Here is a 13953-nt window from a genome sequence, read left to right on the forward strand (position 1 = left end):
AATTATTTTGGATTTCAAACAAAGGAGCCTATTTTCCTTTTGGTTTCTCCTTCAGGTTTCCAGACTGTTCTAGCTAGCTAGCCCTCAGAAATGACTTCTTCAAAACCAAGGAACCAGTGTTATTGTTACCCTATTTGAAACAGGGCTTTTTCATCAACAATTTGCAACGAAAACACAACATAGGTGCTTATTCTGATAAAGTACTTCAACGTACCTCATAACGCACATGCTCAATTGCTTCCTGCTTTTTCTCTCCCCAGTGGACTTTATGGCACAGGATGTTTTGGTTTAAACTTAAAAATAAAATTATTCTCATGAAACCCTGGTTAATTTGGTCCACCTGCTGGAAAGCTGGCGTGACGTTTTCTTTGGGAAGAACGCCGTCGTAGGGCAGGTGCGCAGTGCCCCGCACCAGGTCCCTCTGAGCCAGGGTCCCCCGCCTGCCTAGGCCACAACCAGACTGTGCTTTGGGATGGTTCTCCCCAGTACTGGCATTCTTCTGCCCCCGGGGTTTTTGGCAAACTCGGGAATCGCTGCCGAGGGTCCCATTCTTCTTGGAAAACAACCACAGCTCTGGAAGACTCCAAGCACTCCCCCTGGGCAGTTCCTCACTTTCTTAAGTGATGTGAGGTGTTCCCCCATAGGTCACTGCCGAACCCCAAAGAAGCCTCATTTGAGACGAGCATCTTTGTCAACATCTGCCTCCCACCAGGGGCTCAGCTCCCTGGAGCAAAAACTTCTGTCTCTTGGTCTTTTTCTGCCCAGACTCTGGCACATAACATGCAAAAGTTTTCTGAATAAATGCATAAATGATTAACTTTACTTTCATTCATGCATTTATGCAAAAAGCCACATGTATAATGTATGAGACTATTCCCAAAGAATGATTTATACCTTTGCTGTCTTTGAGCATATCAAGGCCTTGACCTTGGAGGTTCTGTTATAATTGTGCCATTAACGAATCCCGTTATTTCAGCGGCAGTACTCCACCCCTGTGGCAGTTTCCTCATCGTGAAGTGAGTGCATTAAATTATGTTGAGGGTATTATTCGCATCGAGAATTCCATTATCTTCCTGAGAGATTTCAGTGAGGGCAGAGCGGCCCCGCCTCCAGGGGTTGGTGAGTGCCGTCTCATCTCTGAGCGGCTCTTCGTTCTGGCCCCAGTTAAAGGGTTCCACAGCTTCACCCACCTGTGCATGAGGTGTGTTTGCCAGGAGGGGGTGTGTGAATTGAACTGACTCTTTGCCAGCCTAACGCCTGCGTGGTGCCCGGGGCTGCGTGCGTCCGAGTTTGCTCCTTGGTGTTGCCGATCAGAAGCCCCTCATCTGAAAACAGCACAGGTGTCTCCCTGTGCACCTGTTGAAAGACTCTTAATTTGTGTCCAGTTTGGGGTTTTTTTGCAAGTAGGAATAGTTACTGTAACCACTCGTGTAGGGTGAATGCTATAGATGACATGACAAAGGAATGTTTGACTTCATTTGAGACTACCCACCTGTTTTCAGAGTGACTGTACCATTTTAAATCCCCAGGTGTGGTCTGAAAGTCTGTATAGAATATAATTCTACCCGTGTGATCTTCTCAGAAACAGGACTGTGGTGATGAACGCTAGGTTGGTGGCTCAGGATTCGGGGTGGAGGAGGACGGGTGTGCACAGGTGCAGCGCAGCACAGCATTGCGGGGTTGTGACAGGGGACAGACACTTCACACCACTCCAACTTGGCGTGCAATGGGACTAGAATAGGACATACTAAACACGCTGATAAGAGAACACACTCGCCAGCAGCGTCTTCATCAGCGTGTGGCAGCACCAGCAGTTCCGGTTCCTGCTTGTCTGAGAAGCGGCCGTGAGCAGGACCGCGGGTGACGCAGACCGCCCAGCTGCAGGAATGTGACTGGCACCCAGCAGCGCCGGGATGCTGACGTTTAAGATCCATGGAAGGACCAGTGAGGACTCTGCCTGCAGGTCCACAGCCTCTCCCCCATGTCGGTCCCCGATCTCTTTGTTCTGCTCGCTCTCCCCTCCCAGAAATCCCCTGCCTTCACTGAGAGGTGGGGCTGGGCCTTGAGACACGAGTCCCCCATCTTCTCAGGTGGCACCTGAATAACACCTCTCTCCTTCTTCAACAGCACGTCTCTGAGGAATCTGGTTTTCGTTGGGGCAAACAGCTGAGGCCTGGTTTTGGTGACAAGGTGAGAGAATTGTTCTGGGCCCTGATTTGAGCGGAGACTATGCCAATGTATACACGCGTTAGTACTTGCCAGCCTGTACACCCACATCTTCTGTTTTACTGTACACACAGCAAATGAAAACCTGAAGATTGAAAAAACAAACCTCTAACGCTGAGCGTGTCGCACGGCTGTCAAAACCGGAAGCTGATGCCCCGGAGGACCTGGAATTAGTTCCACCTGCATTCTGCCCACGGGCAGCAACCTGGGAGCAAAGTCCTGTGCGCGACACTTAAAACATTGCGCAACTGAAAAGTCCCTGCTGCCCCGAGTTAGCAAGGGGCCCAAAGCGGACCTGTGTTAAGCACCGTGAGCAATTTCAGACCCCTAGTTCTGACAGTTATTAAAAATGGACAGGTCCCTTGCAGACCACACACGGCCGATCGTGTGGATGCCGGTACCCAGGCACGCGCACAAAATAATACGGGCAAGGATGAGGAAGGGCGACCTCAGATTGGCTCCCTGCGCCCACGTCAGCTCCCCAGTTGTGATGTTTATCACAGGCTTTCCAAATGGGACCGTTGGGGGACGGGGCGCAGGGTCCCCTTTGTGTGAGCACCTGGGGTTCAAAGCAGACTTAGGCTGCATCTCCTCATTTTCGTCTAGAAAATAAAAATAACCGCCTTGTCCACAGACGGCCATGCAGGCAGATTCAGGGAATGCCAGCCCAGTCCCCCGCCCACTTCCTTCCCAGCACCTTCCCTCCCCAGAGGCTAGTGTGCACGGCCCGGATTCTGCATGCTCTGTCGTACTCAGGCAGCTGTGGTGGTAGAGCGTCTTCTCTTTGCCCTGCAAGTCCAACTTCTGAAACACCTTTCCCTTCACCAGTTTATTTCACAATTATGATCGACTTTTGAGGGCGAAAGGCAGACGCTAGGCAGCAATGCTTGTCGCCCAGCAAATGACCATTATTGTTTTAGAAACACGTATCTTCCCCCCCCCCCAAAAAAAAGAACAACCGCCTCTGAGGTCACTCCAGTGTCAGAAACACGCAGAGAGTTGTAAACGCTCGTGACTGATGAATCTTGGAAAGGAGGCCGCGGCTGACAGTGTGAAGACAGGAGTGCGTTTCTCAGCCCCTTGGAGAAAACAGACACAGTGAGTCCATCCTGGTGATGTAACCGGCAGACCAGTTGGAAAATAACTGGCATTGTCTGGACCCCAGATTAGCTGGAAGTGGCCCCCCATCTCCGGCAGGTGCTTCCCTTGGGCCAGGGGCTTCTTGCCCTCTGTAGGAAGGCTGCCCCCAAAGACAATGTCCCAGGGACCCCAAAGTGCTGAGACATTTGCATTCCCCAGCCAGCCCAGAAATAGCTGGTCTCCAAGCCTTAAAGTGTCAGCGGTCAGCGGTCTGTCCACGTCCCCCTGCCAGGACTGCTGGAACGGGGGCCTCGATGCCACTGGGTCTTTAGAGGGGCCAGCTCTGTCCCCCGCTCTCCAGGGGGGAGTGCATCTGGGCAGGCTCTGGCTTCTCCTCTGCTCACCGCCCCAAAGGCTGCTGCTCCCTCCCTCCGAGTCCTACTGCACCATCCAAATCTCCGAGAATGTGTCTTCAAAGAAGCAAGCAGGAACGTTCTGGGTGATGAGGCACAGAAAGGAAGGCTCACAGTGGATGGAGTCCAGGGGGTGTGCGGTCGAGGCCACCTGCACACAGGCCGCCGCACCTGGCCGGCTCGGGCTCTCTCCAGACCCCTGCAATGTGGGGGGTGATGTCTCAGCCACCCCAGTGGTGTGTGAGCACACGTCGGTCGTCAGTGTCTGCTTCGTGGTGGCTTTTCCACCATCTTTTACTAGAAAAAGAAGGATGCCTTCTGGCTCAGAATAACAGCCGGGGGCGGTGGTGACCGTCCTCCAGGGACTGGCAGCTTCCAGGAGCAGGCAGCATCCAAGGGGAGTGGGTCGGGGGCCAGAAGGAAGGGCCGGTCTCCTCACTCGTCTGCCCCCAGAGGTGGTCAGGCAGGGGTGACACTGCTCTGCTCCGACTTCCTCAAGGCCGACTGGTGATCCCCTTCGGGGAATGAACATTTAAAACCTGCAGCCCGGGACCTCCCGGGGTCGGCACTCCCTCCCGTCTCCAGGTGCTAATGGCCAGAGGGACTGGGCAGGCAGTATTCCCGGATGCGGCTCTTCTGCAAACTACGTTTGAGAGAATCATCAATACATATTCCTAGAAGGGTCTCAGTGGAGATGTGTTAAGTAAGTTATTCAATTTCGTTCGAAGTCCAGCATTCTGGAAAAGTTACCTGAACAAATTCATCATCTTTGGGGAAGATCAGACTCCAGAGGCAGTCCACTGACATTCAGTTTCTCTCTGTGTGTCTTTTTCTTTCTTTTTTATCACGAAAGTTAAGAAAATAAAAAGCCATCGGTAGGGATTGGAAGTTTTAAAAGCACCTTTAGGACAAGCTGGTTAGGCCATCGCACATTCCAAGTGTCTCCTGAAAACCGAGACCCGGAAAGAATTCCGTACTGTCCGCCCCAGCAAAGGGGGCCGGTAACACCCTGAGGCCGCGGCAGGGACGCCCACCATCCCTAGAAATGGTTCTTACACAGTCCGTTTTACAAACAGACCACGCGTCCCCGGTCCCACACACTGTCTGGAGCTCGGTGCCCCCACATCCTGTCCTTTCTCCAGGTAGATTCCACACTTCACGCTGAGAACAGCGTCTGACGTGTAAGGACACACACCTAGTCGCTGATGCGTTCGCTAAAATTACCTATTTACGCGAAGAGCCAGCTGTGATGTCTGAGCGTTGCCTTGTTTTCCTGTAATTTTGTGTACTAAGGAAATGTACCAGTTGCTTCCCTTTTTTTCTCGCTGCAGCTGATAAAATGCCCAGCTGATCTTCGCTACCTTAGGGTCCCCAGGGGGCGATTCCGTTGGATTCGTCCGGCTGGCTGGCCTTTCAGTTCTGGGTCTGAGCGACAGAGCGGAGGTTCTAATAGCAGCACGTGGACACAGTCCGCAGCTGCCCATTGCTCTCTCACTGACAACAGGCGTGAAAGAAACGGGCCTACGGCTTCAGATCTTTAATGGTGACCTAAGGGATTTTCTATGGCATCGCTTTGCTACGTTTGTATCTCACCGTTTGCCTTCATTAGAAAATTTCCCTCGTTTGTCTCAGAGGCACCCTTTCTCAGATGGACGCGCTGGCCACAATGCAGCGGTTTGGCGTGCGGGTTACACTGGTTGGCTCTCTGGCGCATCCCTACCCGGTACTGCATTTTGCTCCTGACCACCAGCGGGAAAAGTTCATTACACATATTTTACAGCCAGGCAAGCGGACAGATTAAGCCACTTCCCATGGGGCCGCAGAGCTCAGTGGGCACGGTGGTCTCTGCACGGTCAGCACCCAGCTGCAGACCATGCCTTCATCGGGGCTGTAACCCGCGGGAATCTGCATTTTGGTAAATAAATGCAATTCTCAGCTAGTCATTCGGCAACCAAGAAAAACTATTGAGTGGGAGGCTGGGGAAACAGGGACCTTCAGACACGGTGGTGGAACAGTAAAATGCTACAAACTTTGGGGAGGATTATTGGAAAAGCATGCAATGTAAATGAAGACACTCCTTACTCCGGAATTCCTCCCTGGAGAACGGGGCGCCTGCCTGCCAACGGACGAGGACCAGGGGCCCCACAGCCGAGACTCTGAGTGTGAACCCCGGGCCCTACCTGCCCCAGGTGAGCCACCTGGGGCACGTCTGTCTGTGTCTCGGTTCCATCGCTTGTGTGATGAGGGTATTGTCAACCCCCGGCTTGCAGGACTTCGGTGAGCATACGGGAAGACAATAAGCAGGGGGTGTTTGGCAGAGTGTGGTGTCTAAGAGATACTTAGTATCAGCTTCGATACTGCTGGTGCTGTTACTGTGATGCTCGTCCTAGCCCATGGGCCGAAACATAACTTTAATTATTAGTAGTAGCAGTAAGTGAGAGAACTCACTTACTGCACATAATCACCATGCTGGTTTTTTGTTTTTTTCTAGCAGAACAACGTGTTGAAGCATCAGGGACCAGCTTTCTCACCACAGCGAGGAAGCCTCAGCAATGGGCATGAGGACTAAGAAGCAGCAGGTGAAAACCCAGCAAAACAACTTCCGTGAATGAGAGACCTGTGTGGCTTCGTGGCTTTGGGTGCCGCCACCTGACGCCACGTGAGCAGCGTGCAGAAGCAGGTGACGAAGCTGGAAAGACATCCCCCTCTGTGCTGGGAACACCGACTGGCAACGACAGCCCCGCATCCTATTTTTAATTTCTATAGAGCAGGTGTCATAAAGAGTGGCTGCTGTCCTCACAGCGCAGCATCTGGAGCGGCTCCAGGTGACGTCCAGCTGACACCGCGGAGCGGGCTGGGTCCTGGCGGGTACGGCACAGGACTCGCGTGTCATCCTTGGATCAGGGACTCCGGATCGGAGCTCCACATAGGGACGGCGAAGTGCCCTGGCCCCGCATCCCCCCAAGTCCCCATCAGCTTAGCATGCAGTTCCACCTGGGGGCGAGGGCTTTTTGGAAGACATGTGGCATTGTGCTAGAACATACTTGGGCTTACGGAACATGACAGCATCAGACCCCAGGAAAGTAGAACGAAAGAAAGGTGAGAAGCTCATCAGTTCTACGTTCCGTAAATTGGAATCGTGTGCCATGTTTTTTAATGATTTGGAGAGAAAACACAGATACCAATAAAACAGCATCTGAACGAGTGTCCCCATGAAATCAGATGTGGAAACCAGGTGGTGCACGTTCCATGGAAAGGGAAGGTCTGCCTCAGAACCGCAGGTGCCCGCCCGTGCCGCACGCGCCCCCACGTGGGTCAGCGAAGGGAAAGCCACACTTACACGTACAAGACCGTCCTCGCGTCGCCCACCGCGCCGGCGTCGCCCACCGTCAGGGTGTCGTAGCCGCGCTCCAGCTCAAACTCCTCGAAGGCGAGCTTGATGACCTGCGTGGGGGCAAAGAGAGCGACTCAGCATCATCAGGACACAGAGGGCGGCATGGTGGGTGGAGGGGGCCGCCCAGGGCTCCCTGAGGAGTGGCGCGGGCTCTGCTCCCTAATTCCTCCAGCGCCAGTGATTTCGGGCTGCCTTGTGAAGGAGCGGTGTAGACCACTGGACCCATTTGAGAGCCCTTTGCTACAGAAGCTCATGGAACTCAAAATCCCTGTTACACCAAAGACATTGATTATCAGCTCGATAAATGGCATTACCCCATGTGACGCTTTAAGTTAAATATCTATCGAACATTCATCCTAATGGTCTTAGTTTGGGGATAGCACATGTATAACTTAGTATCAGCAAAAGAAATGTGGATGGCAGTTAACGAAATACGTTTGAAGGATCCCAGAACACCATCAAATAAATACCTTTAGAGTGGCTTGGGCGTATTTCCTGTAACTGTTTATACCAGCACATGAAAAGAATTTCTGAGACTAGAAGGCTGTCCTGTCCAGCTGGCTCTGCGGAGCCTTAAGCATCATTCTTTTTACACACAACTGTCTTGTGACTGGCACGCGGCCTCTGCACCAGACTGGTGTCTCTCCGATGCCCCAGTATAGTGATCTCCCACACACTTCCTCCCGCAGCCCGCAGGGTCCGTTTGTCCTGACGGGGAGACGCTCCCTTCAGTGACTGACACCGTGAAGAAGGGGAAGGAGAGTCAGAGATGTGGTGAAAGTAGACCTGAAGTCCAGGGTGACAAGACGAGGCAGCCAGCTGACAAGGAGAGAGACAGAGAGAGAGAGAGGTAGATACGATAGATACAATGCGATGCATGGATGGGTGTAATAGACAGGATGGACAAACAGGTGGGCTGATACAGGGGACAGGCAGATGAGAGTGATGGAGACGACAAACAGAGAGGACAGAAGGACAGGTGGAGCGTGTAGGTAGACAAATGACAGTGGGGGAGGACTTATAGGACCATGGTATTGGAGACATATTTTATGGGGTCTATTTCTGAGCAAATCAGGCTCCCTGAGATCTTATTAAAAGGTATCGAGTGCCTGTCTGCCACATTGGAAGGAGAGGTATCAGCGATTTGGGGGGGCGGCGAGCCTCGGCTCCTCTCCCATTCGCTGTGCACAGGTCTGACAGGCCCTAGTCAGGAGCTCCGTCACGCAAGGCTGATAAGGAACGTGTTACTCTTGCTCTTTGAAATTTGTACCCAGACTAGTGGTGTAGCCATTACACTGCTTTACATGTACACTTTCCAGTTGTGAGCTGGTGTGAACGCATTACTTCAGCAACCTGACCGGGAACAGGTGGAGGGGCTGGCAGCTGTTGGAATCCACATCAGCTCCACCCGTGAAGCCTGGCACCTGAGGGTGCTTTAGACTCAATTTTTTTTCTTTCTCATGGGTCCATTTTTTAAAAGAGTTTATGTATTTATTTTTATAGAGAGGGGAAGGGAAGGAGAAAGAGAGGGAGAGAAACATCAGTGTGTGGTTGCCTTGTAAGCGCCCCCAACTGGGGACCTGGCCTGCAACCCAGACATGTGCCCTGACTGGGAATCGAACTGGCGACCCTTTGTCTTGTAGGCCGGCACTCAATCCATGGAGCCACACCAGGCAGGGCTCTCACAGGCCCAGTTTTAAGTGACCACCACCAGCATCATCACCTCCCTGACTTGTGTAACAGCCTTCAGAGAAGCATCCCTGATTTAAACAGGTATGAGGGGCATGGTTGGTCAACCACTAATGAGTCCCAGACAGGGGTCTCACTACGGAAACGTGTTTTCATTCCAGCTCTAGAAAGGCCATGTTGTAATTCCTTCAACACAAGGCCGGGCGTGTTCGGCTTTTGTTGGTGGTTAGGCTGGACAGTCATGGGAGGCTGTTGTCAAAGAACAGTGTTTACTCCATGGTATTAACGACCTGGGCAGGGAGAAAGGGAAGACTGTTCTTGTTAAAGAACAAACAAACAAGCGGAAAACCTCTAGCTCAGAAGTATGGCGTTTGATAACATAAAACAGAATATACTTGCATAAAGAAATGTGCCATCGGTTCTCAGTTAGATGGAGCCGGAGATGCAAGTGAAAAGCGACGCTGACCATGCGTTTCTAATCGAAACTGCGCATATCTAAGGTGAGTGTTGAGACCATCCGAACGCACAGCGAGACCACTGCGGCCACGCCCACCGGCGCTGGCTCACACGGCTCTCGGCTCTGCCCACGCGGCCACAGAGAGGGAGCCTCGGCTCCCAGCACATGTCGATGTTGGATACAGTGTCACTGACCGCAGTCACCAGGCTGCCCGACCAGGCTCTAGACTTGTGCATTCGACAGAACTGCAGCTTTGCCCTTGGACCGTCATCTCCCCGCCCCACCCCGCACCCTGCCCCCGAAAGGACCAGTGTGCGCTCTGCTGCTGCGTGTTTGACTTTGCTAGAACCCACAGAGAGGAGAGAGCGGGCAGGGCTTCTCTCTGCGTCTGGCTTAATTCACGTAGCATTCCGTCCTCCTGATCCACCCTCTCGTTCCAAATGCTGAGTAATAATATCCCACTGAAAACATGCACCCCAGTTTCTTTATCCATTGATCTGCCGATGGCATCTAGGCTGTTTCTAGGACTCGGCTATTGTGAATAAAGCGTGTCACATGTGTGAAACTGTGACTAGAGCATCGACATTGAGCTGGAACGGTGTCGGTGGTTTTCACGCACGTGCAAGCACGCCCGTTCTGCCAGTCTCTGCAGAGCATCTCTGCGTGGGGCTGGTGGCCCCGCCCCTGCCCTGCCCCCGCCCCGCCCACCTGTCCTGACGTCAGCCTCTTCGGCAAAGCCCCGCCCACTCCCTTCAAATGGCCCCTCCCTTTGAAATGTCTTGCTGGTCTGCTGGCCGGTCCCCCATCTTCTCTGTAGGCGCCCGGAGGGCAGGTCGCAGGCCAGACGTGGGGTGGCCCTGACTCCCTGGGGGCCCACCCTGCCCAGGTCCCCGCGCTGGGGAGAGAACGACAACAGATCTCGCCTTCAAGGCACCTCCACGTGGGCCCCGGGGGTGGTAAACACCACGTGGTCATAGAAGGTTTCACTTTTGCAGAAAAAGGTTCCTTAATGACAGCAGAGAAAATGGGAAGAAAACGGGAAAAAAAGGACCAAGTTGTAGAACTCAACAATGTAAAACTCAGCGGGCGTTTGGACAGATGCCTAGTAACGACGGAATTTAACACGTAGAGATACACACTTCCCAATGCTGCTGCAGAGAACTGTTCGCTGCGCACGCGTAAGTGCTTCCACGCCGCTCACCTCCCTCTTCAGCTTTCTCACTAAGCGAGCCGAGAGGGAATCAAACAGAGAAAAACAATCGGTGCATGTGTTCGGCTCCTCTGTCAACAGTAACGGTGCAGCTGTGACCCTGGTCTGCCTCGCTCTCGGTCAACAGGCCGCCCTGACCGATTTTCCCTAGAAAATCCATCGAGTAAGCCGCAAGATTGAGCATTTTTGCAAATCGCTCGCGCCTCTAGCGCGCCACCTGGCAGCCAGCCCGAGAATGCACCTCCCGGGGTGCAACCCGCGGAGAACAGAGGCAGGAACCAGGGCTGAGCCCTGGGCGACTCCGCAGGGGAGTGGGTGTCGCGGCTCTGATGCGAACACAGTGGACGCCTTTCACTTCGGTGTTGGGACAGGCAGAGACAGTGTGCTTGGCTGCACACACGTGGCGGGTTCGACAGAACAGAATCCCAGGACTCGGAGGCAGGAGCCGCGGCTGACCGTGCAGGGTGACGGGTGGGGACAGGCGGCAGTAAACGCAGCCACAGCGACGAGGGGACTGCAGGACACCTCGGACACGCACACGTGCTGTCACAGCGGGCCACGCTGTGGCCCGGGGAACCTGAGTGGAAGTTAGCGTCTCCGGCTCTCTCTGCTCGCGCACAGCAACACCTAACTCCAGTTTCACGCAGAAATGACTCCTGTATCCTCGGCCTCACCTGCAGAAGTCTCGCTTCATTTCAGCCCTCCTGGGCTTCTCTGAAGACGAGTGGCCTCTGAGACCGTGGATCCTTAAGAAGGAAGAGAGATCCGCGAGATTTTCCTCAAGAAGCAGGTCGGAGGGAGTGAGGAGATGGCAGGGGCTGGCGTGAGAAATGAAATCCCTCCAGCAAAAATCATCAAAATGCCACCAAAATTGTCCGGGATGTGGCATGCTTACAGTGCAGCCACCAAGAGCCGCCTGCTCAGCAGGGAAGGGACTGATGCGGAGCAGTTACAGAGAAACCCTGGCACACTTGCTGTGTGAGATAAGGGGTCAGGCCACAGAGGGCTCCCCGAGAACTGTGTTAATCCTGGAAGGAAGCATCCAGAGGGTGGCTGGCCTCATCTAGAAAATTACTGAATATTTTCTCGAGGGAGGAAAGAGGATAGCAATCTATTAAAGACGAGAGACCGGGATGTAGGAATCAATCCAATAACCGCTACAGAACGAGTATCACCTGAGGTAAAATGCACACCTCCCATTTACAGAGCACGGAGACCTGTCGACTGAAGATGCATGGACGGGGTCACCTGGCTGGAAGTCTGAAGGACCAGAAGATGAAGGAGGCGCAAGAAAAATTAGATCTCTGTAGATAAAAGCAGAGATATTGACGTTTGTCCAAAAAGGCCTGGAACAACGGGTTCCGATCAATAATTAGAGTGATAATGGGAGGTGTGTTGTCTGCAGCTGATTAGCATCGAGAACAGAGCTTAGAAATGGTTCCCGGGGGACCCAGCTGAACAAAACCTGCCAAGACAGGAACACATCTCCCGATAGAACTGTTTAACGTTAAGAACCACCCCCACAAACCCCATACACAAACCCAGGAGAACACACGGATTGTATTTGCACAAATGCAAATCAAAGTGTGTTCTGTTTTTTCTGATGCAGAAACACCCGAGAGATGCTGGATCAACAAGACTGAGTCTGAGATGGAAAGAAAAGACATTCTTTTTAACACGTTTGTTCACGGAAGAGGTTACGTTGTGTGAGCAGGGAGAGGAAATCTGGTACAGATTTCTGCTATAAATGCAGCAGGGACTCCGTGAGCACATTCCTTACCTCCGCCTTGCCTCAGAAAAACTTCCGACCTGGAGGGCGGACGAATTACCTAATGGGCTTTTTGTTTGAATATGAAAATAATGATCTAAAGAATTTATATAACGTAGAAAGAAAAGGGTAGAGTTGACCAAAATAAAAAAAATACGTATATATATTTCTGCATGTTAATAAGAGTTAAGCAAATCAAGATTGGGGTGACCGGCTGCCTCCTGGGGCTGGGCCCCTGGAGCCCAGGTGTGGCCTCACAAGCAGGTGGCTCCTTCTGAGCAGGTGACAGGTGGGGTGGCTGACATAGAGGTGGCCATGAGGCAGCGGGAACCCCACGAAGATGGTGATGTTCACCCTGCAGCCAGCCGCCATTTGAACCCTGGGGGCCACGTTCTAGACGGATGCTCGGAACAAGAGCTTGGGGACATGCACAGGTCTCTGGTCCACGGCCACTCGCCTCCAGTCCCCGCCGAGTCCCAGATGCCCGGAGGTGCAGGGGCCTAAGCGGTACAGAGTCCAGAAGGTGCCAAGTAGTCAAAATACGGACACTGTCACCAGGGTTCTCGCCAGGGGGAGAGGGGACATGTGACCTGTAATGCCCTGCTTTGGGCGTTACCTGAACAATGCAGCAGGGACACAGATACTTTGTTTCACTCACTCATCGTTCCCTCACCGTGGGTCCTGCTTTTAAATAGCTCCCTTTCTGGCAGGATCTCCGCAAATACCCAGGGTATGGAAAGATATAAATGCCCAGGGAGGTTACGACCACGGATTAAATGTGGCCAGGGAGAAAGGGGAGATAATGAGAGCATGAGTGTGAGCCGTAGTGACAAGACAGTGGACGAGGGGGCAGATTCCATGCCGTGCCTCCCGGTTACAGTGCAGAAAAGTAACTTTCCTCTAATGCCGCAGTTCTTCCCAGGAGCACCCCACTCTCTTGGTTCCTGGAGAGTCGCGCAGTCCACCCGTCTCCGCCGACCTGAGGCCTACGCCAGCATCTTCACAGGACACTCTCCGGTCAGAGGGACTGAGGCAGCTAGGCCAGCCACGGTAAGACGGGGCATCCTGAAGGCCTCCCCAGCGCATGGCTGGGGACGGACGCCTTCGGCTCGAAGTGAGTTTCTCTGAAGCTGGGGCACCTCCCAGGGACGGGGCGCGGGCTGGTACATGGTGTGGGCTCTGAAAGGGAGTTAGGGTGTCTTGCCAACGTGTGGGAATGCGGTCCCCATCTAGCGCAGAGGTGACTCCCAGGGAACCATCCTCCTGGATGAACCGGCCGTCATCAACACCGAGGAGGGAGAGCAGTGCCAGGGATTCAGGGCTCCCTCCGGCCCTTGGCACCGGTTCTGGTACCTGCAGTCAACACGTAACAGCAACATTTGAGGGGTGCGTACTATGCCAAAGGTCTCCATGAATCTATACTGGAAAAGGAGGAATTTTGAGATTTTTTTTTAAAGTTTTTATTTATTTATTTTTGGAGAGAGGGGAAGGGAGGGAGAAAGAAAGGGAGAGAAACATCAGTGTGTGGTTGCCTCTCATGCACCCCCTACTGGGGACCTGGCCTGTGACCCAGGCATGTGCCCTGACTAGGGAATCGAACCAGCGACCCTCTGGTTTGCAGGCTGGTGCACAATCCACTGAGCCACACCAGCCAGGGCTACATATATACATACATACATACATACATACATACATACATATATATACACATATATA

At 53.1% G+C, this 13953-nt stretch overlaps 1 protein-coding gene across 1 annotated transcript in view; it reads right to left on the reverse strand.

Moving 5' to 3' along the window:
• Positions 1-13953, reverse strand: part of CSMD1 (CUB and Sushi multiple domains 1) — a 1050215-nt gene that overhangs the window by 195745 nt on the left and 840517 nt on the right. The window contains exon 11 of the mRNA XM_053916503.2: positions 7060-7163. Within this exon, the coding sequence (XP_053772478.1) occupies positions 7060-7163 (104 nt within the window). The remainder of the gene's footprint in view (positions 1-7059; positions 7164-13953) is intronic.

Source organism: Desmodus rotundus, chromosome 13, assembly GCF_022682495.2.
Source record: "Desmodus rotundus isolate HL8 chromosome 13, HLdesRot8A.1, whole genome shotgun sequence".
Taxonomy (NCBI): Eukaryota; Metazoa; Chordata; class Mammalia; order Chiroptera; family Phyllostomidae; genus Desmodus; species Desmodus rotundus.